The 27,277-nt window shown below is 38.1% G+C and overlaps 1 protein-coding gene across 2 annotated transcripts in view; it reads left to right on the top strand.

The window, feature by feature from the left end:
* Nucleotides 1-26,680, top strand: part of SPOCK3 (SPARC (osteonectin), cwcv and kazal like domains proteoglycan 3) — a 264,800-nt gene extending 238,120 nt beyond the window's left edge. For both annotated transcript variants that reach the window (XM_054990643.1, XM_054990644.1), the window contains 4 exons: nt 19,968-20,189; nt 21,260-21,322; nt 23,472-23,609; nt 25,127-26,680. In XM_054990643.1, the coding sequence (XP_054846618.1) occupies nt 19,968-20,189; nt 21,260-21,322; nt 23,472-23,609; nt 25,127-25,287 (584 nt within the window). In that variant the 3' untranslated portion in view covers nt 25,288-26,680. The remainder of the gene's footprint in view (nt 1-19,967; nt 20,190-21,259; nt 21,323-23,471; nt 23,610-25,126) is intronic.
* The last annotated feature ends 597 nt before the right edge of the window (nt 26,681-27,277 follow it).

Raw genomic sequence — 27,277 nt, 5'->3', positions numbered from 1 at the left:
ATGCTTCTTAAGTTTTCTTAAAAGTAAAGATTTACACTTCAGAGAGTGCCCTGTTCCTTTGGAATCCAGACATCATATAATTTAAACAAGACGGCTGTGGTCCACATCAGCTGTTATCCTTAATATTGAGACCTGTGCACAGAAGATGCACACTCACAGCCAGGGCCTTACAGTCGTCTCTGGGGAATAGAGGAAAACATTTAATAGTGCTCCTGGTGGTACTGCTGAACACTTAAAAAACAAAACTGCATTCTCATACCCAGATGAACTTTGAATGGCTAAATGGTGAAATAAGATGATGACATTGCCTGGGCTTGCTCCGATAAACGCATCTCAGACTGCTGAATTTGTATGTGATTGTGCGCACACACGCATTTAATACAAACTGTACTGGAAATGTCAACTTTGTTGACGTTCATGTGAACTTGCAAGTAGTAATCTTACCATTTGTTTTTGGAATTGTAAAAGTGCTACCAAGTTTTAAATGATAAAAGATCCAGTTAAGAACAGAAAGAAACAGGAAAAGGGGACAGGCTATGGGGACTGCTAGGAAAGGGAAAGGAAATAGTGAGGGGAAGAATACAGGGGGAAATTAGATGCCCCTTACAAGTTCTTGCGGGCCTTCTGCTTTCCCTTTGTTCTGTTTATTGGCAAATGTCCTTTCAGTTTTGTAAATGATTGCTTTAACAAGATTAAAACACCTTGCTAATATTTTAGTTCTCATCTATAAACCAGGATCTGCAGTGCTACAACAGAACCAACTATTCTTGTCATCTAATTTTGCTGCCTGCTACTACTTCCCTCAATTTTGGTGCACATGCCAGTATCTTAAACAAGCAAAGTTACTTCCTTAACTGAATATCTGTACACATCTGTATTGGTGGCAGCAGTTGCTATAACAGTACCAATTGCAGCTATTCTTCAAAAGAAGATAGCTGTAAAAGTAGCAGCAATAAATGTTCCAGAATTCCTGAGCTGAGAATACACACAAAGGTCACCATTTTACCATCTTCAACAATAGTAATCTTGTTTTCTTTGATTCTCCAAATTTTGCAGGCCGCAGCCTGGGGAAGGTGGCTCCCAGCTGGCACAAGCCAGGCACCAGGCCCAGCAAAGCTGTGGTTCTGGCTCATTCCTTCTCCTTCCCTCCCTCCTTTATAAGGGCATGGCCCCCTTTCTTCTGCAAGTAGGATGGCTGAGGGCACCTTATTTGGGGGCCCATAGAACTGGACCTCTTGGTCCAATTCACTTGAAACATGGGAGGTCTTTAGTCAATAGACACTAGCTTTGCTGCAATGTTGGTGTAATTTGGTTGAAATACAGCCATTTTATACCTCATAAAAATAATTCCCCGCAGGAAATAATAGCAGAGATGCAGTTCTCCTTCCCGTTCTCCTTCCTCATTTTGTAAAAGGAAGGGAAAAGACAACAATGAGGAAGGATGACAGAGTTTTCAGTGGAAATGCTGAAAAAAATATTGTCAATCAGTTACTGTAAGAGTAGAGATGGGCATGAACAGAAAAAAAATGAACATGTTGTTCATTGCCATCCACGAACAGGGACTCACGAACAACCATGAACATGGCCCTGTTCATGAACATGTTCGTGGTTGGCTGTTCGTGGGGGCCAGCAGGCTCTCCTCCAGCCATCATCCAAGTCAAGATCCCTACTGCACCACTCCCAGAAACCTGACCTGAGCAGGATCCAGGAAAGGTATCAATAATAAATAATAGCTTGGCCCAGAGCCTGGCAGCAGCCCTGGAACTTGAAGGGGTAGATCCCTACCACACCACTCCCAGAAACCTGACCTGAGCAGGCAGCAGGAAAGGTACCAATAATAAATAATAGCTTGGCCCAGAGCCTGGCAGCAGCCCTGGGACTTGAAGGGGTAGATCCCTATCCCACCACACACAAAGAAAATTCAAGCTCCAATGCACTCTATCAAAATGTCAACAGCAACTGTCTCTCTCTCTCCACAGTCTGCAAACTAATCCAGAGCTGGGAGCCCCCCTCCCCCCTGGTCTTTGCTCCCTTGTTGTAACAAATTTGGAGCTCCACACTTGAAAGGAAGACCTGCCTATCAAGCTAAATTGGGCTTAGATTGGGGTTTCCAGGGCAACAGCAGGAGTTCAGACAGAGTTCAGACAATCCCTGCCTAAGTTGCCAAGGGAATTGCTTGCAGGTGCCAGACTGGCTTGACGAACAGCAACGAATGAGGCTTGCAATGTCCACCTGTTTGTTTAGAATGGGGCCTCACAAACAGCTTGTTTGCGAACAGCAGATCGGGCTGTTTATGGCTTTTTTTTGTTCGTATTGCTGTTTGTGCCCATCTCTATGTAAGAGTAAGAAAATGAAATAAATGCAAATGAAAAACATACTAATGGCAGACTGGTGGTCTGTAGAAGAAGAACAAGATTCAGGTGTAGGCACCTTAAAAACCAACTAGATTTCCAGATAAGTGTACCTGCTCTTACTTTGCAGGGGAGGGGATCTTTAAAATCAAACCCCTATGTTCAATTTGCTTGAAACTTAGGGGGTGTTTAAATCAAAGGGACAAATATATTTTGTGCATATTTGGTCATATTCCTATAAATAGCTACTCCAGGCCCTCACTGAAAATAATTATCCTGAAACTCTGGAACCAGAAAAACTACACAAATTTGAATCCTGCCCTGGTAATGTCCTACCCAAAAACAGCATTCACAGTAAGAATTTTCTCCTAAATCCCAGATCTGAAATAACAGTGGTTTTTTTTCCTCAGAGTACACTCCTTATCAATATGGTGGGTAATGAGTAACTGCTATTTGATTCAGGTTCTGGATTGCTGCCTCCAAACCTTCTCTTAATACAGTATTGAACTGGAGACCACAGAATCTCGGTATGTGGTGCTTCCCTGTGCAATATGTGCATTCCTAGTTCTTGGCATCAGACAACCTTGACTCCACCAGCAGTGCCCCAAACATGTGCTGATTAAAGGTTAGGCAGTTCCCAAGCTAAGCATTCATTTTTTTTAATTAATACATTTTTATTGGATGGGTCAATATATAGTCAGAAACACAAATAAAATCCATTTCAATTCCCACAAGTATATTTCCCCACCCCCTCCCCTCCCCCTTTTCAATGTTGACTTCCAACAGCACTCGAACCCCCCGCTATTAATATCACATTATTTCTATATTATAGTTGTTCTTATCTTGTTATTAGTAAAGATCTTAACTATGTCTTATCTTACTTGGTATCATTAAAACGCTTCAGAAGACTATAATTGTCCCTTAACATCCCATTTCTTTTCCATATATTTTTTCAGCTTTTTCCAATCTTCCAAAAATGTTTTTGGTTCTTGATCCTTCACATTTCTTGTTAGTTTGTCCATTTCAGCCATGTACAACAATTTGTTTGTCCATTCTTCAATTTCAGGTATTTCTTCTTTCTTCCAGTATTGAGCATATAATATTCTTGCTGCTGTTATCATATAATATAGCAATGTCTTGTCATTTCTATTAACATCTTCTAAGTGCAAATATAATAACAGCATTTCTGGATTTTTAACAACATTATACTGGAGTATCAAAGACATCTCAGCACATATTTTAACCCAAAAGTCTCTAGCCTTACGGCAAGTCCACCACATATGAAATAGAGAACCTTCATGCTCCTTACATTTCCAACACTTATTAGATAGCTGCTTATTAGCTAAGGCTAATTTTTTCGGTGTTAAATACCATCTATATAACATTTTATAGCCATTCTCTCTAATACTGGTACATGTTGATATTTTTAACATATTTTTCCACAATTGTTCCCATGCTTCCATCATTATTTCATTGTTAGTTTATTGCCCACTTTACCATTTGTACCTTGACTGTTTCATCTTCTGTGAACCATTTCAATAACAATTTATACATTTTAGAAATTGCTTTATTACAATCTCCTAACAAAAGTTCCTCAAATTCTGAATTCTTAATTCTAAAACCTGTCTTCCTTTGATCTGTATCAACTAGGTCTTTAATTTGTCTATATTGTAACCAACCATATTTAAATGGCAACTCCTCATTTGGTTTGAGTTTTACCTCCTTATCTACTACTTCTGTTGAGGGTGAGCCCTTCTTCTCCTTTATATTCTAGGTTTGGGTTGATCACTTCAGCCGGTATAATCCACAGTGGTTTCTTCTGATCTATAAATTTTTTATACTTTAGCCATGTCAACAATACATTTCTTCTCAGATAGTGGTGCTGAAACATTGCATCCATTTTGTACTTATCGTACCACATATACGCATGCCATCCAAAAAATTTGTTGTAGCCTTCCAAAGTTAACAATTTATGATTGGCTAAAGACACCCATTCTTTTAGCCAGACTAGATATATCACCTCACGGTAAAGTCGAAGATCAGGTAATTGCATTCCACCTCTTTCCTTAGCATCACAAAGTACTTTCATCTTTACTCTTGGTTTCTTCCCTGCCCACACAAATTCCAATATTTTCTTCTGCCATTTTTCAAATTGTTTTTTGTCTTTTATGATTGGTATTGTTTGCATTAGGAACATAATTCTAGGCAACACATTCATTTTAACTGTGGCAATCTGACCAAACCACGATAAGTTTAATTTATTCCATTTTATCATATCTCTTTCAGTTTGTGTCCAGAGCTTTTCATAATTATTCTTGAATAGATCGATATTTTTAGCCGTGAGCTCTATTCCCAAATATTTAGTCTTGTGTACCACTTCACAATTTAATTCACACAGTTCCTGTTGCTTCTTCTTGGTCATATTCTTGGTTATTATTTTTAACTTCTTTTTATTTATAAAAAAGCCTGCCAAATTTCCAAATTCCTTAATCTTATGCAGTAGTCTTGGCAAAGTTTGTAATGGATCTTCTTCTATAAACATCACATCATCTGCAAAAGCTCTCAACTTATATGAAGATCCCTTTATTTTTATTCCTTTTATGTTGTCATCTTCTCTAATCTGCCTTAATAATATTTCTAAGACCATAACAAATAACAATGGTGATAGTGGACATCGTTGTCTTGTACCTTTCCTTATTTCGAACTTCTCTGTCAGGTCGTCATCGACACAGATTGTCGCTCTTTGTTCCTTATATATTGTTTTTACTGCTTCTATAAATTCTTTACCTAAGTCCATCTTTTCCATTGATGCGAACATAAAGTCCCAGTTCAAGTTGTCAAAGGCCTTCTCTGTGTCTGCAAAGAAAAGGCCAACTTCTTTATCTGGTCACTTGTCAAAATATTCAATAGCATTTATAACCACTCTCAAATTATCTTTTAGTTGTCTGTTTGGTAGGAATCCAGCCTGATCCTCTCCTATAAAGTCCATTAGCCATATTTTAAGTCTGTCTGCTAATATTCTTGCCAATATTTTATAGTCATTATTTATAAGCGAAATTGGTCTATAATTTTTCACATCTGACAAATCTTGTGATTCTTTCGGGATCAGAGTGATGCTCGCTTCATTCCATGTATCTGGAAGCCCTTTTCCTTGAAGTATATCATTCATTATATTTTTTTAATATCGGTACAAGGTCTTCCTTCATTACTTTATAAAATTTAGCTGTGATCCCATCCGGTCCTGGTGCTTTTCCAATCTTTGCTGCTTCTATTCCTTGTATGATTTCTTCCTCTGTTACTGGAGCATTCATTTGAGTTTTCATCTTGTGTAAAGCATTCTTATGTGAACTGGAGTCCTGAGTAAGCATTTGCCTAGCTAGTTCAATCTGATCAAAACCTAGCATCTCCAAATATATCAATCTTTTGTATATCTAGCTTAATTTAAATGTATCAGATTCCTGTTGATAAAAAGAACTGATTTAGTAATAATCAGTTGAATAATATTTTGTGTTTATATAGCAGTTTTCGTATGTACCTTCTCTTACATTAATCAGAATTTTTTATCACAGCCTTGTTGAGTAGCATTATTGTCCACATCTGGAAGATGGAAACTGAGCATGAGAAACAGTGATTTGACTAGGTTCTCCAGTATGGCATTGCGAACTTGAAATTAGAACCAGTGATTTTTTCCATTTATGCTTATAACTAATTGTGTAATCCACCTTGAGTCTCAGCCAAAAACACAGACTGTAAATGTGCCAAATAAGTAAACTATAATGCTACATACTGTGTTACCATTGTGTGATCAGTTTTTCATACTTTAACTTGCTTTTTGTTTCTGTATCATAGTTGATTAGCTATGGTATAGAAATAATTATTAATCTTGTAACTTTCTTGATTACTAAATATGTTTATGTCATGTTTTTATTCTGAAACTTCTACCATTCAGAATTTATCCCCAGGAATGAAACAGATGTATTCGCAGGTATTCGTTATTGTTCTTGTAAGATTTCACTGGTGACTTTCTGATAAAATAAATAGGCAAATAACATGAAATGCAAAGACATTTATGGCAATCTATGGGATTCAGTACTTCCTTTGGAATTTACTCCAATGGCAGATTTCCTGGAAGGAAGAAAAGTTTTTAATGACCTTGAATGTGTGCCAAGTTGGTAAAGGGGCCAAGTCCTAACCCAAGCCTAATGAAAGAATGTTTTAATGAGCAAGATTGGGGAGGGGGTGCAGTGAACCAAAATTAGCAGTCTAATAGTTAACAGTAATATTAGTTATTCTTAGTGGTTTTAAATTTGTTGGTCTAGATTCATTCCAGAGTGTAAAGACAGACTTCTTGTCACTTTCATAACTTCCCTATATTCCTGAGGCAACTGATTCTTGAATGAATGAAATAAGTGAAAGTCTCTATTTGTTGAGGGGAAGCTTTTGTTTTCAAATAGTCCATTACATAGTAATGTTTTAAGATTATACACATTTTTAGCTACATGTGACACTTAAGACTGATTACATACATTATAATAGATTGTTTTAGGGAAAAAGACAGCCAGAAACTGTCAATCTACTGTTTCAGAGTGGTTAATAAGTTTCCCTCAGGTTTCCTAAAATTTAGTTCAATTTCACTGGAGCTAATAACACAAAGACCTCAGTCTGCCTCTTAGCTTCCTACTGCTTAGAAGTTCTAGAGCTTAATAACCAGCATATGCCCTTTCTGGCAATCACACTAAACCAGTATGCTTCTGCCTGAAGATAGGCTGCGAGACAGAGGTTTTCCCTAACTTGCCTGTTAGACTTCTAAGCCCTGTCTAAAATGAGTTGAACCACTCCTTTTTGCTCCTCCAACTGCTCTTTCCTATCTCCTTCTGAGATTTCCATGGCTCCTGATTGGCTGCTTCTGCCTTCTCCAATACATAAACAAGGTTAAAATGAGATTTGTGCATTTATAACAAAAGTCACTGTCTTAGCTCGGTCTGTTACAGTGTCAAACTTGGATCTGGGATGCCCCTTTTTGACTCCCTACTCTGTGCCCTGCCCGAATTGGGGCTGGCTTGCTTTTCAGTTTTCATCCCAAGACTTCCTCAGGGGCAAAGAACCAATCCACACTTCATTTATGTAATTACAAATTCACTCGAACTCATCTCTGAGGAGTAGCGTCACCTGTTCCTTACTCATGCACACAAGGGCACAGATGGGCTTGGACTGTCTTCATCTTTTGTTCCATGCTTTGTTCCTGCATGAAGAGAACACAGATGTATGAACTTTATCTACATTTCTAGTATTTCTCACCTGCTTTTTCACATCTTCCATGGAGCTTCATTCCCCAACTTGGTCTTGAGAGATTTAAAAAGACAGTGTTTTTGAAGATTTATATGTTGCCAGTCGGGTTGATAAGTGTTTGTGATGTGTTTTTATGGGTATTTATGATTGTATATGTATTTATGAATGGATGCTTTACAATTTTGTATGTAGGTCTATTTTCCTATGAACTTGTATTTATAATATTTTGGCACTTTGTATGAGCACATAGTCATTTTATAAGTAAATATTTTTTAATGTATTCATAGAGGTTATCTATATTCCTGATTGTTCTTCTTTGTATTTTTGCATTGCTATAGTCAGGGGAGCCTTCTTTGTGTTGTTAGTAAATTTTGTGGTTCGGCAGCTTGTGGACTGCCCGAAACCATGTCTATCATCAAGTTTGTCACATTTGAAGAATCAAATATATAAAGATCATAAGAAGGCTTAGATACCCGATGATAAAATATTAGTCAGCAACTTTTGTTGCCAGTTGAAAAAGGTACACAGATATCTTGGCTATCAAGAAAACTTGGTATTGTAACTAGCGATGTGCAATTCAGGTTTCTGATTTGGGAAAAATACCTGAATTGGACCCAATTTGTAAAGATTAGGGATATCTGAATCAGGCCCAGCATGCTGGCCCCGATTCAGAAATGCTAAATCAAAGCTTCCCAAAGTGTAGAAGTGTAGTTAATAAATGCAGTTCTGGGGACTGTTGTGTTCTGCTTCCCTGGTCTCAAAAGAAACTTGTGAAAAACATTTCTATGATTTAATGATCCTGCAGGTTAGCTGGTTGGTTGAATTAATGGAGTCTATGGATATTCACTTTAAAACAGAGCTCCAGGAGAATATTTTTTTCAAGCTAAAATGCAAACAGATGCAAACTCATGGATTGCAATTTTGGTCAAATTGTATTTATATGTATTGCCTCTGGACAGGCCCCTAAAGAATAAGAAACCAGTATTCTGGTATATTTGCATTAAAAGGGTAATAAGGTGGATCTGGGCAACTTTAGACTTACTTCTTTGCATAAAATTCAGCAAAATATTAAGTAAAGAATCTTCTTAATGAGCTAGATTGAGTAGATGATAGGATTCTAGCAGGAGAACAGGCAGACTTTAGATCTAATCTGAAAATTGTACATTAGCATTTTATTTTGAATCATTTGATAAAGACAATATGCTAGAATGAGTTAAGTCTACAAATATTTGGGTCTTTATCTCTTAAGAGCTGGAAAAATCACTACAAACAGACCAAGGTATCTGTAGGAAATAGTCTTTAAGCAATACTTAGATTTTAAAGATTTATATATTTAAGAACCAATTCTTGCCAGCTTTGAATATTTTTGAAATTAGAATTCTGTCAAGTCACTGAGGAACACAAGTACGTCCCCCTTTCCTAATGCCATCTTTGGAATCAATTCGAAATGGCTTAATGAGGGCCCTTTTAGCAGTATGTTCACTTACTTCTACAATTGCAGTAAGTGCAGGATTTTACTGTATTTTCTAAACTGTTGGCTGAGATACCATTATTTGCCTGAGGTCAACTTAGGGCTAAGCTACAAGTGACAAATGACACTTGAACGGCAAGTGGATCAAGTGGAGGGCAAGTGAACAGGGAGGAATATACTTGCCATTCAAGCGTCATTCGTCACTTGTAATTTGGCCCTTAGTGAACATTTGTTTTAAGGAAATAAACAATTACCACTAATGTAAAAAGACCTCCTGGAGCTGTTTAGTTAAAAATGCCAATTCTAATCTTGATCTTAGTAAACCTTTTTCTGGTGATTTGTCAAAGCCAAATTGGAAACCAACTATCTGCAGAATGGAAATTATCTTGTGGACTTCCACAGGATGTAATCTTATTCCCCCATGTTATTCAACCTCTACATAAAGCCACTAGGAGAACTCATAGTTATGTTACTGGATGCCATCAATATGCAGATGACATCCAGCTCCATATCTCACTATCCAAATCACCACAGGAAGTAGTAAAGATCTTAGCTGTGGTCAAATGGCTGAAATCAAACAAATTGAAACTGAATCCGGACAAGACCAAAGTGATGCTGGTTGGAAAGGCAGAGAACTTGAAGGACATCATACTCCCCAAATCGTCCCTGCTCAAGCTCGAATCAGTTGGAAAGGCACAGATTTTGAAGGGCATCATACTCCCCAATTTCAGTGTTCATCTGAACTTTGTAAACTCAGTTAAGAACCATACAGCGCTCCTGTTAGAAAAGCAAATTAAGGAGGCTGCAAACAATGAAGGAATTGCTCTGTCAATGTGAAGAAAATGTTGGTATTTGATTATATGTTGCAATGGGAATGTTAATTTTTATAAATCTCAGGTACAGAAACTCATCAACATTTCATACAAACCAAATTATAAATATACTTCCTTGGTGAAATCTTTCATTAACTTTTGAAAGCACAGAGCACTTTCTCCTGTAGTAGGCAATCCCTCTGGCTGTTCTTTTGTTCTGCGAACAGGAAACAATTTGACAACAGCAGTCAACATAACTATTCCCTCAGAGATTTCTATAGTAGATAATGTACATTTTTTGTGCTAGATACCTGCAGGTTTAGGCTGAAAAAACAGACTTTCTGTTTTCCTGGGCTTTTGCCCATCAAGACAATCCAAGTTCAACCTTCAGCACTTCATATAAGCTGTATCTATAGATTTTTTTTTCCTGTAATCATCTGCAAAACAGATATATATATATATATATATATATATATATATATATATATATATATATATATATATATATATATATAATATGTTTATTGCTTTTCCAGCCGAAGCCATAAGCCGTACAAACACCAACAAAATATGAACTGTACACTTGAACATACCCAATTCACATAGACATAACTCGTCATTATCACTTTAAACTATCTAAACTCATGAAATATATATATATATATATATATATATATATATATATATATATATATATATATATATATATAATGATTAGAATTGAGAATCTTGGACACTTAGTTCAAGTTAGCCTTTATTGACATATAGCAGCAATTCAAGTTATCCACTTACAATCTTGGACACTTAATCAGTTGCTGTCTATCAAAAAAAAATTCATAACACTGATTGCTATCATGTTACCATTTTCAGATGTTTCCCATTGAACTGTGGCCTATAGGCATATCCAGTGGGTTTAAGGGTATTGGGGAAGTCAAAATGGTTATATTAACATCCATACTACAGTGCAAAGTGTCCTGCATTCAAACCCCATTAAACCATTTTCCCCTTGTTAGCCATACTTCCTAAACATTTCTTTGCAAGACTGTGAGTGTATCCGAACAATATTTCAGAAATGCTCTTGTTACTGCTAGATAATAATTATATGCAGTGTGACATTAACCTTGTGCAAGATAAAGCATGTGTAGCATTAAACATAAAAGAAACAAAACTGCTTTTGTTAAGTATGACATGATGTTATGACACTGTGTTTGGCAATAACTCAGGACACAATGTACTGTGATTAAACTAACCTTTTTTAAACATTAAAATACCTGTACTTTAATATTGGAAGAAGGAAAGGATCTCAGTAGATACATTTTATTCTGCACAGTGTGTAAATGTATTAAAGGCTCATTCACTTTTATGCATCAACTTTTTATATATCTTAACTTTTTAAACTTTCTAACATGGAAAGTGTGGACTGACATCACAGAGAAGGAAATACAGAAAAACTGAAGTTGACAAATTCCCTTGCCTCGTTATTAAGAGAGAGCTTTTTCTGTATTTTCTCCAGGGATTTTGTAGGATATGTTCCAACATTCCAACTACTAAAAGACTTTTGTTCTCCACTTCTTAAGTGTTTTCAGCAGTATTCACTTTGGGATGTTGTCATAGAATTCCCCTGCCGCTCAACAGGGATGCACTGGCACATATTTAGGGAAGGGAGTGCATTAAATTGAACCACATGAATGCAAATACCATTGCACAGTAAACTTCATACAGATTGAACTTTGATTTATGCCCAGTTCACAAGTTGCAGTGAATGTACATACAATCCGTGTACAGTGCATGCTTGATTTTTCTTTATGCATGTATTTGGTTATTCTCATGTTACATTCAATTCATGTACAGCTGAACATGTGATTGAAACCCCACATTTATCCCTGCTTTCATTTGTTAGGTGAAAGCATGTTGGCTTTTTCTTTTATACATTCAGGATGCACATGTGTTCACTGCAACATGTAAACAGAGCTTTACATGGAGACACTGCATCATGCATATAATGTTTCAGACTGTAACCATGCAACCTGACAGTGGTGGTAGCATGAAATAGACTTTAAAATCACCCCCAATGTATTTTCTACAATTTTCAGAATTTCAAAAATTTATTTGAGAACCCTATCGCTCACATTTTCCTGCAAGTTCCATTCTCCATACAACCCTTGTCCATAATGAGTCTAATTTAGAACTAGTTTGTTGGTAGGCCATTTGTGTTTGTTTGTTTGTTTGTTTATCTATTTATTTATTTATTTTAGATTTTTATTCCACCCTTGCTGCACAGGCAGGGGGAGGGTGAAAGTGTATAGGTCCTTTTTACTTTCATTAGCCATTTATGATTTTTTGCTGTTTGTTTTGTTCTGTTTTGCTTTGTTTGCTTCCAGTTCCTAGCAAAGAGGAATCTGGCGGTGGCAATCATATAAATTATATGCTTGAAGATTCTTAGGCATGTCAAATGCACAATTTAACAGTAAGATCTCTGATTTATAGGGAATATGTATCTCCAGTCTGACTGATATAATTTCTGCCACTTGTGATAAATATCATACTCAGTAAGACCAAGTAAAGAGTAAGCAATCACCCGAAATCTTCCGTTTAGCCTCTGTAGTTAGAGATGTGATAGATAAGCATAATTTAGTTTTTTCACTCTTAAGAAAGGAAGAATTGACTGCATAACACATAGAGATATTTGAGGGATTTAATAATAATAGAGAGCACAACCAGGTAATATCATATAACAATATTAAAGATTGTAGTAACTCAATTACTTTGATTTTTGAATATCAGCAAGTCAAAGGTTATGTGATATGTTACAGAAAGGTTTTTTGATATGACTTATTCTTTCTTTATTATTATTACAGCACTTAGCCAGTACGTTAACCATAAAATTTAAGTGCACATTTGATATGACTTATTTCAAAATTTGAGAAAATGTTAACTACATGTGAAGAATACTTTTTTTCAAAGCTGTATACCATTTTATTAGACTTATTACTTAAGCCTGATTCCTTATAAGGTCTCAAAAAATTGGTAGTGATTTTCATAATAAAAAGAGTATATATATTCGATTATGACCATTGTACAGGGAGCTTTTTTGACCTAAATTAAAAGTGTCTAAGATTAATAATAACTGACATAAAGACTGATAAAATTCTAATGTTAAGCCATCTTATCCTGGTGATTTTTTTTCTTCAGACCCTTTATAGCATTTGTTATTTCATCAGAATGTATAGGGAGATTGTGATACAACTAGGGTTGCCAGGTCCCCCTACCCCCCCCCCCCCGGCGGTAGGTGGGAAGCCCGGCACTCACCTTCTGTTCTCTGGTCACATGCGTGCACACTCCTGGCTTGCATGACGATGTCACTTCCAGACTGAATCAGGCCCAATCTGGGCCCGGACTGCTGCACTTCGCAGTCACCCGATTCGGGCCTGATCCGGGCCAATTTGTTCCGGATCGGGCCGCTGCAGCACTCACCCTGGGAGTCACGTTCTCCACACCGGCCAGGTGAGCAGGGGTGGAGGGTGGGAGCAGGGATCCCCCATCATCATGCAGGCTGGGAGTGTGCACACACGTGACCAGAGAACAGAAGGTGAGTGCCGGGCTTCCCACCTACCGCCTGGGGGGTAAGGGGACCTGACAACCCTAGTTGTATCACAATCTCCCTATATATTCTGATGAAATAACTAACGCTATAAAGGGTCTGTTCTGGAATTTTAACAACTTTATTCTTTCCTGTTTGCTAAATAAGCAACTTTAAAAAAAAATGGTATCATTATTTGTGAGTGGGACTTCCTTGAAACCCAGGAAATGCATTTTGGTGTTTTTGCCAGGTTTGAGGGAGGTTGCTCAGGGTTCCAGGGTTTAGAGTCTGGAACAACATCCCTGTTTCACTCTTGACAGAGCTCAATCAATTTACAATCAGCTTCAGACAATTTAGGAATGTTCAAATTTGATAAAAAGGTATCTATTATTTCTTCATCTGGACTGTGAGGTATGTAAGTTCTCGCAGAATTTAGTAAATTCTTTCAGCATCTGTTTAGTATTTGTCGTAATTAAAGCTATGAAAGTTAAGCGAGACCCTACAACCATCCAAAGAAATACGACATTCTTCTATATTTTATAATGACAACAAGAATAAATTTTGTGGGATACTGGAAGAAAGTTTTCCATCCAGTATTTATTTCTGTTTGGAAAAGGTTAAAGAAGTTCTACTATGATAGAATTTACTTATTTACTGAGAGACACACAAAAAATCACAATTTGAATTACTATAGTCAACCTTTATTAACTATATTTTAAAAGGCAATCTAAGTAAATATATGTTGAAACTATGGTTTAATAACAGTTTGGTGGCTTTGTAAGTCAGGCTTTGATGGTTGCTTGTACAGACATGTTGTGCTTAGGTTTTTCCCTTTTTCTTTTTTTTGTATTCATGTTTAATAAAATTTAAAAATAAATGGTTGAAGAGGAGGATGGGAATGAGTGTTTTCTCTATAGTTTTGAATTACAGGTTTTATTTATATATTTTATGTACGTGGTCATTTATTAAGTTATTGAAACACAAAACTTGTGTGCTTGCAATTAAATGAAGATAGTAGGTTACCCAGAATATGTGACTACTGGCACTGCTAAAACAGGAGCTTCCAAAACTATTGTAGGTTTTCTATGGTAACAAAGCTAGGATTCCAGAAGGCAATTTGAAGTCCAAGAAGGTAAGTCCAAATTAAACATGAACAATATGAGCAATATCCTGATGTTAACTTTTTTCTTTCTGAAATGCAACCATATAGAAGAGCAAACTTAGAGTAGTGGTGGGGACAGAGATTATTCAACTTCATTTTTATCAGTAATATTTTCTCCAGTGGTCCTACAGGTGGGACAGTCTCTTGGGATATAGCTCCTCTTCAAAAGCAGGGTCAGTCAGCTGATTTTGATCCCAGAGGGGAGGGGCTTGTCCCTGGAATCACCAGTCTTTCTGGCCCTGCCTTCTGAGCAGGATGTCTTCAGCAATGCTCTGTAGAGCACAGTAATCCCGGTGAAGAAGACACTGCCAGACATGGGCAGTACGGAGTTCGCACGGGAAGGGAAAGGCCCTACCCCAGCCCTGTATCACTTTGGAGCGACTGTGAGCATTAGAGCCAACGGCCCTAGGTCCTCCTAAGTTCCACCGCCACAACCGCGAAGGTGAGCAAAGAGCCAACAATCCCTAGGTTCTCCTAGGTTCCACGGCAGCAACCACAAACTCCACCAAGGTTCCCCACCTTCAGGATGGGAGGAACCCCCCCCCTTCAGATGACTGAAGGATGCAGTGTTTGAGTCCGCTGTAGCTTGCTATGGAGACTGATATTTCCAGGAACTCCCTCAGGCTTGGTAGGAGCAGCATCCAGCAGCAGCAGAGGAACTGCTCCAATCCCAGCAGCCTCCAAGCCAGCTTGTCCCAAATAAAAGAGTCTTTTATTTTTCCCTCTTTCAGCCGGGTTTTTCTGAGGTGCGTCTTTCACTTTCATTTAATCCCTTTGGCAGGGAAAAAAAATTCTGTTGGTGGGAATGTCAGTAACAGCATGACTCAGCCATTTCTCAGGCCCAAATCTGCAGCCTAGATGTGCCAAACTCCCAGGCCTCTGCTCCCTTCTGGGCCTCTCAACAGGCCAGTGAAAGAGAGAAGGCCCAAGGGCCTGCCTGAAAATTCGTGTTGGGTGGAATGCCACTAAAGGCAGGCCTAGCCAACTCCCAGGCCACAGAAAGCGCAAGCCTGCAACCTAGACTTGCCAAACTCCCAGGCTTCGGCCTACTCCTGGGCCTCTTAACAGAAGTGAGCTGCTGTAACATTGTAGTTAAGTGACTGGGCCGCGAATTCAGCACTCTGCTGGTTCAAATTCAATAATTGCATGAGCTCAGTAGCTGACCTTGGGTAAACCTCACTTCTCAGTCTCAGCTACCCAGTAGTATTGGGGGAGTATAATGAAAATTCTGATCTTATCACAGCTCCGATTGGTACTGATCTGCCCAGTAATGTGGTACATAAGCACAGTTGTTGTTATTATTTAACAAACTTACTGGCATGGCTCAAGACGGAAATAAGGAATCCTATGAGGTCCTGAAGGAGTACCAACAAGTAGCCTAGCACCTGGACCCTTAGACGAGCAAGAGAGTTAACCTGGGGGGGGGGTCCAACTCCAAGATAGGAAAAGGGGTGGGATCCTCCCCCCCCGCCACTCGAAGAGACAGGTGCCATTGAGAACAAAGCCCTCTGTTAAGCCTCCAACCAGAGCCTTTTATACCTGAAGAAGGCTAAGAGGGAAACTCCAGCAAAACCGCAAAAGCTAACCACTCTATTTCCTTTTTCCAAATCTTATATACTGATTCCAGAGACTACTAAGAGGATCAAGTTGCCAGTGGTGGATGATCCAGTAACCAGTCTGCTGTCCAATCCCGTTCTGCCCACTGACATGGATAGCCATACCCAAAGATTCCTGTGTCAGGTGGTTTGTACGGGCTCTGTGCAGTAACTTGGAAGCTTCTACTACGTTTCTCAGAGCATGGGCAACAGCTTCGCTCTTGGATAGAGTCACATTTCCTTGGGCCTCAGACCTGGCTGCAGTGAGCAGCAAGATCCTCAGATTGCAGAAGGACAGAACTAAGAAAGTAGCCCAGGACACCTCCTTAGATGTTCTGCTATGGTCAACAAGAACCATGGGTTCAACATGGCAGCCAGGCACAAAGCTTGGCTTAGGAACTAGAACGTTGACCCTTAGACCCAAGCCAGAGTAACCGTGGTTCCCTTCAAAGATATCAACCTGTTTAGAGAAGCTCTGGATAAAGAAAAGCAGGAAGTCCTTCCCTCGAAGAAGGAAGAAAGGAATTCATGGAAGAGGCTTTAGTCTTTTCGAGAGCCTAAGTATCCTTTCCACATGGGATGCATTAGACCATTCAAGGAAGGTCACAGACCAAACATTGAGAGGAGGGTGGTCCCTCCTCAACAAATCTGCTTGGAATACCAAGGGACCTGAGAAGGGAACTCAGTGCATTTACGCTAAGGCAGCAGACATGAGTGTGATTGGAGGGCGCTTACAGTGCTTTGCAAAACCTTAGCAGCAAACAGTAAGTGACAGGTGGGTGCCGGATACAGTGATCAATGGATGTTCACTGGAAATTCAACTCTGTACCACCTAGGTTTTTTCCTCCAGATCCAAAAGAATTGGTCAAATAAAACAGACACATAAGTTCAAGACAGGTCGGAATGGAAATGCGTAAATTTGTCTTGTCTGCCATTCAGAAGGAAGATTGTCTGGCTTCCATTATCTCTCAGAGGCACTTCCAATAGAGGGCTCTACCTTTTGACCTGAAAGCACCACCTTAGGTATTCACCAGAATCCTAGTAGCACTGGTAGCATGGCTAGACTGCAGAGAGTGGCTCCTTTTCCGTATCTGGACCACAACTTTGTCATGGTTCCATCCTTGCTACAGCGGGCAGAAGCTATAAAATTGATGGTAATCTGTCTACAGGATCATGGATTCACAATCAACAAACTAAAGACCGGTTTTACTTCCAACCCAGTAAATATTTCACCTGGGGATAGTGATAGACAGGGCTTAAGACAGAGTTTTTGTGTCACAGGAAAGGCAGCAAAGATCCGGATGATGGCGACAGAGATCTTAAGGTGCCAGAAGGTAGAAGTGATGCTACTGGCTCAGCTGCTGAGGATGAGCGTATCCTATCAGGATGTCCTCTGAGGGGGAAGGTTCTCAGTCTGTGCACTCATGTTACCATACCAGGAGGTATTAGAGCAAGAGGTTCAAGATAGTTAGCTGCCAGAGATCATTAAACAGAAGACCAACCGGTGGCTGGACCTCGTAAGATACCATGATGGCATCCCACTCAGGGAACCCAAAAGAATGGTGATGACCACGGACACAAGCCCATGGGGCTGGGGAACCCACACCCAGGGAAGAATGGCATAGGGCATCTGGTTGAAGAAGAGATGATCAGCATTGTAAACCTTTTTAGAACTATCAGACTGGGTCTGGTGGAATTCTAGGATCTTCCCACAGATCACCACATATGAATGTAGATGAACGTTCAACTCAAATCTCTAAAAGCAACACATGTAGCAGACCAGGACAACTCCCTGGTGGACTAGCTAAGCCAGAGATTGATCCATTAGAACAGATGCTATCTAGAGAGATATTTCAACTGATCTGCCAGTGTTTGGCAAGATTCAAGAAGAAGAAACCTTTAAGTCATAGAGGTAGATGCCGTGATCTGCAAGCTGCCTCCACAACTACTATATGCTTTCCCCAGTACAGCTACTGCACAGAGTTGTTCAAAAGAATACAGCAATGTGCAGAGGTGATTCTAATAGCATCCTTCAGTTCCAGAAGGATCTGGTCTCATGACCTGAAGAGACTATCAAGCATGAATCCCTGGCACCTCCCAATGAAGTAGGGCCTGTTGACGCAGGGAACAATACCACACCCTCGACCAGCTCTGCGAAGCCTCACAGCCAGGAGGTTGAATGCAGACAAACAATAGAGCTGTATCATGCACAAGGCGTAGTTGGTACTATGTTAGCCTCCAGAAAGAGTTCCACAGAGTCTATAACAATACCTGCCGAGTTTCCAGATGGGGTGCATGGATAGAGGCATGGAACCCCTTAAGGGGCCAATTAGGGAGATACTATCCTTCCTTCAAGAAAGGTTGAATAAAAATTTTAACGCCAGCACCTTTAGACAGCAGGTAGCAAACATATCAACAATTAGGGGTTCTACGAAGGGGCATTCTCTTATACATCATCACCATATCAACAAATTCCAAAGAGGGACCTCATTGTTGAATCCTCCAAGGTTTCGCCAGTTTTCCCAAGTGGAATCTTAATTGGTACTGGAAACATTATCCAAAAACCTCTTTGAGCCTATGTACTCATGTACTCTAAAGGAGTTGGTCTTTAAAACTATCTTTCTGATGGGAATCACATCAGCTAGACAAGTGTCAGAACTGTAGGGACTAGCAGTAGATAGGTAGCTCTGCTCTTTCCTTCAAGATTTAGATTTGGCCCTCACAATTTGCAGCAGCAAAGTTAGGTCATATATGTAGCTTTTTAAAAAAAATTACCTCAGAATGTGACAAATACATTCCTTATTTCTTGATTTTATAGAGGAAACAAAGTACAGAGTGTGATTCTCATTTCTGAACTTTCACATTGAGTCCTTTGTATGCCATATCTTCCCCTTCACATGATACTGGGAAACTGTGTGTCTTACCCCACTGGAAAAGCTTTCTATCTGTTCAGGGGGAATCTAAGGGACAGTCATTTTTCTTGTTTCTCCCTGTTCCCTGCATACATCAAGGCCAATTCAGCCTGGTCTAAGTCTCTTCATATTAAATTATCTTAGAGGAAAAATGAGTTAGAGATACTGAAGAACTCTTTTGTGAGCATAGGTTCTGGTGGGTAGCTGTGTTGATCTGTAGTAGAAGGGCAAGATTCAGGTTCAGTAGCACCTTCAACAAGATTTCCAGGGTATGAGCTTTCAAGAGTCAATCTGATGAATGGAGCTTTAACTCTCGATTACTAGATCTAATTGATCTTTAAGGTACTATTGGACCCGGATCTTGCTTTGTAAGTATGTAGCCAGTATGACAATATACCCTGCTTTTCATATATATCCTTAGGCTAAGCTACACTTACTTCTTACCCTTTTTGTGTAATCATGTATTGTTCAGGGTTCTTATTCTCCAAGGTCTGGGTCACCTGTTTTTCTGGATGTTAACATTACCAAAATCAAGCCAGGAACTATTAATTCAGCTTTGAATGGAGCATATTTCTGATTGAATGTGTTGTGTTTAAATGGTATATTTAATAACAGATTCATTTACTATTGCATTTCTGCCGTTAGCATGTTATTTGTTTGAAGGCTATCAACAGCATATGATGGTTTGACTGCTATGTTGCAGTGCTGTTTCCATGAGGATGTACTCCATTTGTTGGCTGAGCTGTGTGCCTGCCTTGCCCTTCTGTCTTATACCTTGAATTTTTGCCTGTTTAGGATTTGATACAAGCATTTTGCCAATTTGCAAGGACTCCCTTGGCTGGATGTTTAACAGGCTTGATACAAACTATGACCTCCTATTGGACCAGTCAGAGCTTGGAAGCATATATTTGGACAAAAACGAACAGTGCACCAAGGCATTCTTCAACTCTTGTGACACGTACAGGGACAGTTTGATATCTAACAATGAGTGGTGCTACTGCTTCCAGAGACAGCAAGGTAAAAGGCTGGAATAACTTGCAATAGTGATGAATGATGTTTAGCTGTTTGTGAAATATTCAAAATATAACGGAGAACTAGAAGTTGGATGTGAGAAAATGTCACATTTTCAAGCACTAAGATCCTTAGTTAGATCCCAAAGTATACTTCTGCATACAGAAAGCATCTTGCTCTCACAATTTTTATACTTTGGTACTGAAGTATTAAATGAGAACAATGAAAACATTTCCAAATATGTTCTTCTGCTTGTGCAAAAGTCTGCACAACTTAACTGCCTGTTATAACACAGCATGAATTCTTGTACTAGATTTATAGAGTAGCATCCTTAGCTATTTTCTGATCACTTTGAATCCAATCCCTGAAAGAGAGAGACTAAACAAATGCAGTGTACAATCGCATCATGGTGTTGGTTATAATGCTATACAACATTATCATTAAACGCAAAATACTGTTTAAATGGCAATGCTAATTCTAAAGTTATTTTGTTTCCAGTAAGGTTTGTGTTTAAGATTCTGTGTTGGGAAATAGTTGGTTTTTATGTGATAGGAAGCATTCTTTTTTTAGTTTCAAAGAGCTAATAGAACTGGTATATATATTTTTCAAATCCACTTATATAAATTTCCTTCCAGAAATAATCTGCAGAGCACATGCAAAACATATTAGGATGCATCCCATGACTCAGTGTGGCAAAGCACAGAGCCTTTCTCTTGCAGATTTCTTGCTCAAGCAAAGCTTCCTTCAGACCTTCCACTGAAGGTCTGTGCTGTTGATCATAACAGTTAAATGGAAGGCTGAATTTCCTTCTGTACCAAATACTAGAAGAAAACAAAGCATTGCCTGTTGACCTCAACGCTTTGATTATCTGTGACAAAAGCTGAACACTGAATTCATGAAGCTTTAGTTTGATCTTATAAAAAGTCTTGCATACTTATAGCATGATTGGCTTACAGATCAGTCTGGAATAATATTGGTTATAGGCCATTTTAAAATCATAATACAATTTAAGCTGAGCAATCCATTCTTCTGTTCACAAGCACAACTGAAGTGTGACGTCTCTGATTTCATTCTAGACCCACCTTGCCAGACAGAGCTCAGCAACATTCAGAAACAGCAAGGGGGAAAGATGCTGCTAGGTGAGTCATAGATCATTCTTGTGAAGTTTTTATTGCTTACATAAATAATCCTATTGAAACTGCAACGCAAAATCAATATGAATCCTAAAATGATGGACCAAACGTAAATTCCAGTTACAGAATTTATAAAGTCTTTGAAAGCTATTAAACTTATTTTTATCACCTTATCAATCCAAGATACTACATCTGCTCTCTTATAGTACTAGAATGTCCATTTTTATACGTAAAAAGGTGGGGGGGAGGACAGAGAAGGGCTGAATGATGGGGTAATAAAATAGTATTTGCAGCCAGATAGGCTATTCTTTAGGCGCTATAGCAGTAATTTATAAAACTTGAAGACTAGGACATGTGTTATGATACCTAAGTGTTTTTTTTAAAATTCTAGTATCCTTAATATGTCTTAACAGGGGTTAGAGGGCAGTTGTACAAAACTTTCTTAAAATGAACATACAAATACATTAAAAGCAAGGAGTCTTGTGGCACCTTGAATTCTAACATTTATTGTGGCCTAATCCTTTCTGTCCTTTTCATCAGATGGATCAAATAGTCTGAGGCAGATTGTAATCCACACAAATTTATGTATCTGGTTAGATAAGCGGTTAGATTTTTGGCCCAGGATCTAGGAGACCCAGGTTCAAATTCCCACTTTGCCTTGGAAATTCACTGTCTGATAGTGGGCCAGTCACATGATCTTAGCCTAACCTACCTCACAATTTTTCTTCTCCCTTATGCCTTATTATTTTTGCACCATTTTTTCTTGTACCAAATTTTACTATATAACTAGGGTTGCCAGGCAGTCCTAATCTTTGTGCATGAGCACTCACAGCCAGCAAGTGATAATGACACTTCTGAAAGAAGTGACATCTTAAAGAATTGGCTCTACACAAAGTGCAGGAGCGCTCCCGCAACCAGTGTGATGATGTCACTACAGAAGTGATATCATCATGCACTTGCTAGGAACGTGTGTGCCACCTGTTTGCCTGGATTGCATGCTGGTGATGGGCAACTTGCCTCCATCCCAGGAATCACTAGGCAGAGGGGCAAACCAATGGGAGTTTGCATGCCACTGGCGGTCGCTTGGCATGCCTGTATACAATATACGGTGAAAATAGGTGGTAAAAAAAAAAAGGCTTACGGTGATGATATAACAAAAGAAAATGAAACAAAAAGAAACATACTAGTATGACCATATCCTCAGTCTTGGTCTCCTTTCTTAGATAGAGTAATACCTGTTCCAGTTGGATACTTGGCCTGAACTTGTCTGTGCCCAAATCATCACCATCTTCATTTATGGTCCACCTTTCTCACGCTAGGCAAATGATTTTTTAAAAAAAAGATCTGTCTAAGACAACAAAACATTAAATGTAGGGGAGACTACCTAGGGCAACAAAACTGTTTAATGCTTGACACGCCATAGAGAAGAAGAAGGAACTAAATTGACATTGAATTGCAGTAAAAAAGGATAACACATGTAATCAGTGTTACAGTATACTACAATACTGTTGCTTATAGAAGCAACCTCCTGCGCTGATCTGTTAATTTCATAGTTCTTATCCCTGTAGAAGAATGCCCTTGCTTAGAAATGTATAAGCGCTACTTATTCTTTCGGCACTAATTTTGTTCAATAGTTTCTGTACACCATTAGACTTACAAAGTCTGACTTGGTTACAGGATGGCATCACTTAATTATTTTAATTTCATATTTAGATTGGGATTTCCTGAATATATGTTATTTAATGGCCAAGGTGTGTTTATATATATATATATATATATATATATATATATATATATATATATATATATATATATATATATAGGCAACTGTAATTATAAAAGAGCAGCTAATATGAAATAATTCTTTTGCATAGGATCATCTCTTCTCTTGCTCTAACACCATCAGAAGTACAGGTATAGATTGTGTATCAATGGAGCAGCAGTGACTCCATCATTCAATCCATCTGTAATGAACAGATGGATCAAAGATATTTTCATAGGCACAGGAACCTTTGAAGTGTTATATACCGCAGCCTGAGGAGGAAGAGAATTTGAGGATTAAAGATTAGGGATATTAGAAAAATTATGAAGTTATTCACAAATTATTTGGTTGATTAATTGCCTGTTCGCTGTAATTTTTGTATATCTTGTACAGGACAGTATATCCCTTTATGTGATGAAGATGGGTACTATAAACCAACTCAGTGCCATGGAAGTGCAGGGCAGTGTTGGTGTGTTGACAGATATGGCAATGAGGTGACAGGATCTAGAACCCATGGGGCTGCAGACTGTGGTAAGTCAAAGAACTCTTCCTATTATTTTGATTAGGAGTAAAAATAAGTATCCCGTTTTGTCAAATTGACAGTTCTAAAGGATAGAATAAAGTAATACAACAAGAATGTTGACTGACTCATTTTGAAAGTATTTTTGTTATTTTCTTTTTGTTACAGAGGGCATTTTGAAGGGTTTTTATTACACACACACACACACACACACACCAAAATTTGCAAAACATGGGTGTAATTTTTTTGGAATCTCTAAACCTCAGATCTGCAACTTCTCTCCCATTCCCTCTCCTGGGTTCATGTTCTACACATACACTGGGGGGAAAAATTTAAAACACTAAACAGTGTGACCCCTTCGGATTTGATCATCTGCTGTCCCATAATGAGGCTTCAAACCAAAGAGTTTTCCAATTGGCTAAGAAACAAGTTTTGATTGTGAAATGGAGCCCAATAGGATTTCACAATTATCTGTACTAATTTTGGCAAAATTATTTGTATTTATACCACAAGCCAAAATATATCATTTCCTTGTTCATTTTTGATGAGGCATGTTTGTTTGTTTGTTTGTTTGTTTGTATCATTTATAGTTTAGCACAGTCAGTATCAAGGACATTTCAGTAAACAATGCTATAGGGTAGATAAATGCAAGTTTACAAAGATATAACATTAGCAAAAATCCAATACCGAGTTGAAGAAATACTGAAACAGAGTCTTTCTTGTGTTTACAACTGCCATTTGAAAATGTTCATCTTTCTGCTAAAGCTGGGTTGTTGGGAGTCAAAAGATTGTAGTCCCTCTCAATTAAGGCAAACTTAACCAATCTACTTCATTAATTATCACAACCCAATTTTATGACAAATGGATACCATTCTTTGATTACTTCAGCAAGAATGATCTTAAAACTCCAAACCAATTATATTAACACATTCTTTATTTATAGCAAAGTATAGTTATGCAAACAACACAATGTCAAAATGCCGCACTGTATATGACTTTAGTTAAGCTAACAAATGTTACTTTAAAGTCTGTATTCTATATCTTGTTTACTTATTATTATTTGACTCATATTGTACTTTGAAGTTGTATGTTCAACCCAATAAACATATTTTTAAAAAAATTAAGGCAAATGTAATGTGAAACATGGAGGATGGCCCTGGAAAACCATCCATTTGTAGCCCTGGATGACCTTAGGCAAGTTACTGACCTTTGGCAACATCATGAGAATGCCTAACTGGCTCATTCACATTGCTGACATAAGGAATAGAGGGGCGACATCCCATTCACTAGTGTTGTCTTTCTTTTCTGACCAACCATTGGAGTAGTATAGCAGATAATTAAGTCCTTCACAAAAGATGCAAAGTTGTTTTGAATAGTTTCAAAACAGTTTCATTGGCTTTCATCTCCAATGAGATTAGGTTCTCATACATTACTATGTGACTTTCAGTACCATGAGAGTTCTCGTTGCAATACTGTCATCTTGAAGCAAACTTTGGACATATAATAACACAGGTATACTTTATCTTAGCTGTTGATCTAGAAACATCAGGTGATTTTTCCAGTGGTGATTTCCATGAATGGACAGATGATGAGGAAGATGATATGATGAATGACGAGGATGAAATTGAAGATGATGATGAGGATGAAGGAGACGATGATGATGACGATGACCACGAAGGATATATTTGATGCTTTTAGCTGTGAATAAATTGTATCTTTCTAAAATTTACATGGTGACACGCCAGAAATTCCTATACCTTTGAAGGTCAAAAGGAGATTCTAAACAACATGTATATTTTGTATGATTATTTGAAATATTGCAGCTGGAGTCATAGACTTTCTTTGTTTAAATGAAAATCATTATATTATATGTTGTTTTTATATGCAGTTGAGCAGAAGAAATCACACTGGAGTCTAGCCTGAAGAAAGAAATGTGTGTGTTCGCGCTACTAAAAAAAAAATTAAATGTGCAGATAATCATAAGGACAACCAAACTTTTAAGAACTTCCATGAAAAAGACATCTTCACCTTGGGAATGTGAGTCTGTGGCCGCTTCCAACCGGTGCTCTGTTAACTTAAAATTTAGCGGTGGACTTTTCAAAATATACATGGGCAGGCATAGCATTCAGTAAAGTTGTAGTAAGTCACTTATTATTTACCAGAGACGCAGAAAAGCCATGGCCGTAGAACTGCAGAGTCCTCCTTTGCGCTTGCAAGGGTTGTGCTTTTTACCCTGAAATTTCTAGGGTGTCGAAATGATGGTTACTAAAATTCAGCAAACGTGGACAAGCATAAGCACTACAAATCAAAAGTTTTGTTGTCCTTTTGTGTTCATTGTTTCTTTTCATTGCAAAATCATGTAAGTTGGTTTGTGCAGCTGGGTTATTTTCTCTTTATTTCTATAGTGTTCTAATTATAAAATTAGTTTAACATATTTTAATGGGAAAACTTTACATAAAAAGTATGTTTATTATATTATTGTATTGAGAATAGTGACACTTTCCCCAAGATATGCTTTCTAATCTCAGTTGGAGCTTTTTAGTTTTTCCAACTCCAACTAATTTTGCATCTCTGTCCTAATTCATTTTCTTTTCTGTCACCAGATCAAATAGAGGATTATTGTAAGGTGCCTTGCAAAATAGAAATAGGAAGATTTATAGCATGCATACCAATATAGGATTATTAGGCAATAGCTGTTCATTACCAAATTCCAAATTTAATATCAATATAGGTACTGCTGCTGGAACGGAGAAATGGGTTATTTTCTCCCCTGCCCCCATTGTTATGTAATTACCATGTAGAATACATTATAATTCTTATGTAGAGTAGCATTCACAACTTCACTGTAGAGAAAATTATTTTAATCACTGTATTTATGTTAGCATGTTAATTAATTGTGTAGACGTTTTAAAACTCCACACCTTCGCGCATATCAGACCTGTGGCTTTGTGCCATAATAAAATTGAAAGGACCTGTGTAATATTATGCAAGCAGTTGTTTAATTTCAACTGTGCATTATTGTTTTCCCTGGTTTTTATCTACAGTTAGTTGAAAGAAAATTTGGTTTCTTCTTTTGCATTCGATTCAGTAGGTTTAATACAAAATTTATCTTATGTATTATCAAAGAATAATACAGTTTTTCTTTTTATGTTTATGTATAGTTTGAAAAATAAAGACTCTTGTAACCAATTTTTACTCTCAGTGCACCAGTGATTCTTATGGGTGTAGCTGTCATAGGCCTTTGGCAACATGTGGACTTTGCTCCTAATCATGTCTTCCATTTCTGTGGCATGCCTTCATTCCAGAGGAGGTAAATCCTTTAAAGACCATGTTTATCTGGTGCTAGGTGCTTTCTGAATTTATGTATTTGCTTAATTTATACCCTGCCATTCTCCCGAATGGGAACACAAAGCAGCTCATACCATTTTCTTTTCCTCCGTTTTATCCTCACACACAACAACCCTGTGATGTTGGTTAGACTGAGGTCCATGACAGTAACCACTACACCATGCTAGCAACAATAGGACACACTTTTGCAATGGTGCACTGCCTTTACAATGGAGGGCACACTCCATTTTACAACCTGAAAATCACAGAATTAGGAATGAAGTCCCCTAACTAGCATTCTGTGCAATATTCTGTATATTCAACTATAATTTAACATATAATCTAATATACT

This window comes from Eublepharis macularius, chromosome 10, assembly GCF_028583425.1.
Source record: "Eublepharis macularius isolate TG4126 chromosome 10, MPM_Emac_v1.0, whole genome shotgun sequence".
In the NCBI taxonomy this organism is placed as follows: Eukaryota; Metazoa; Chordata; class Lepidosauria; order Squamata; family Eublepharidae; genus Eublepharis; species Eublepharis macularius.
Note: the sequence above shows the minus strand (reverse complement) of the source record. Positions and strands in the feature narration are given on the sequence as shown.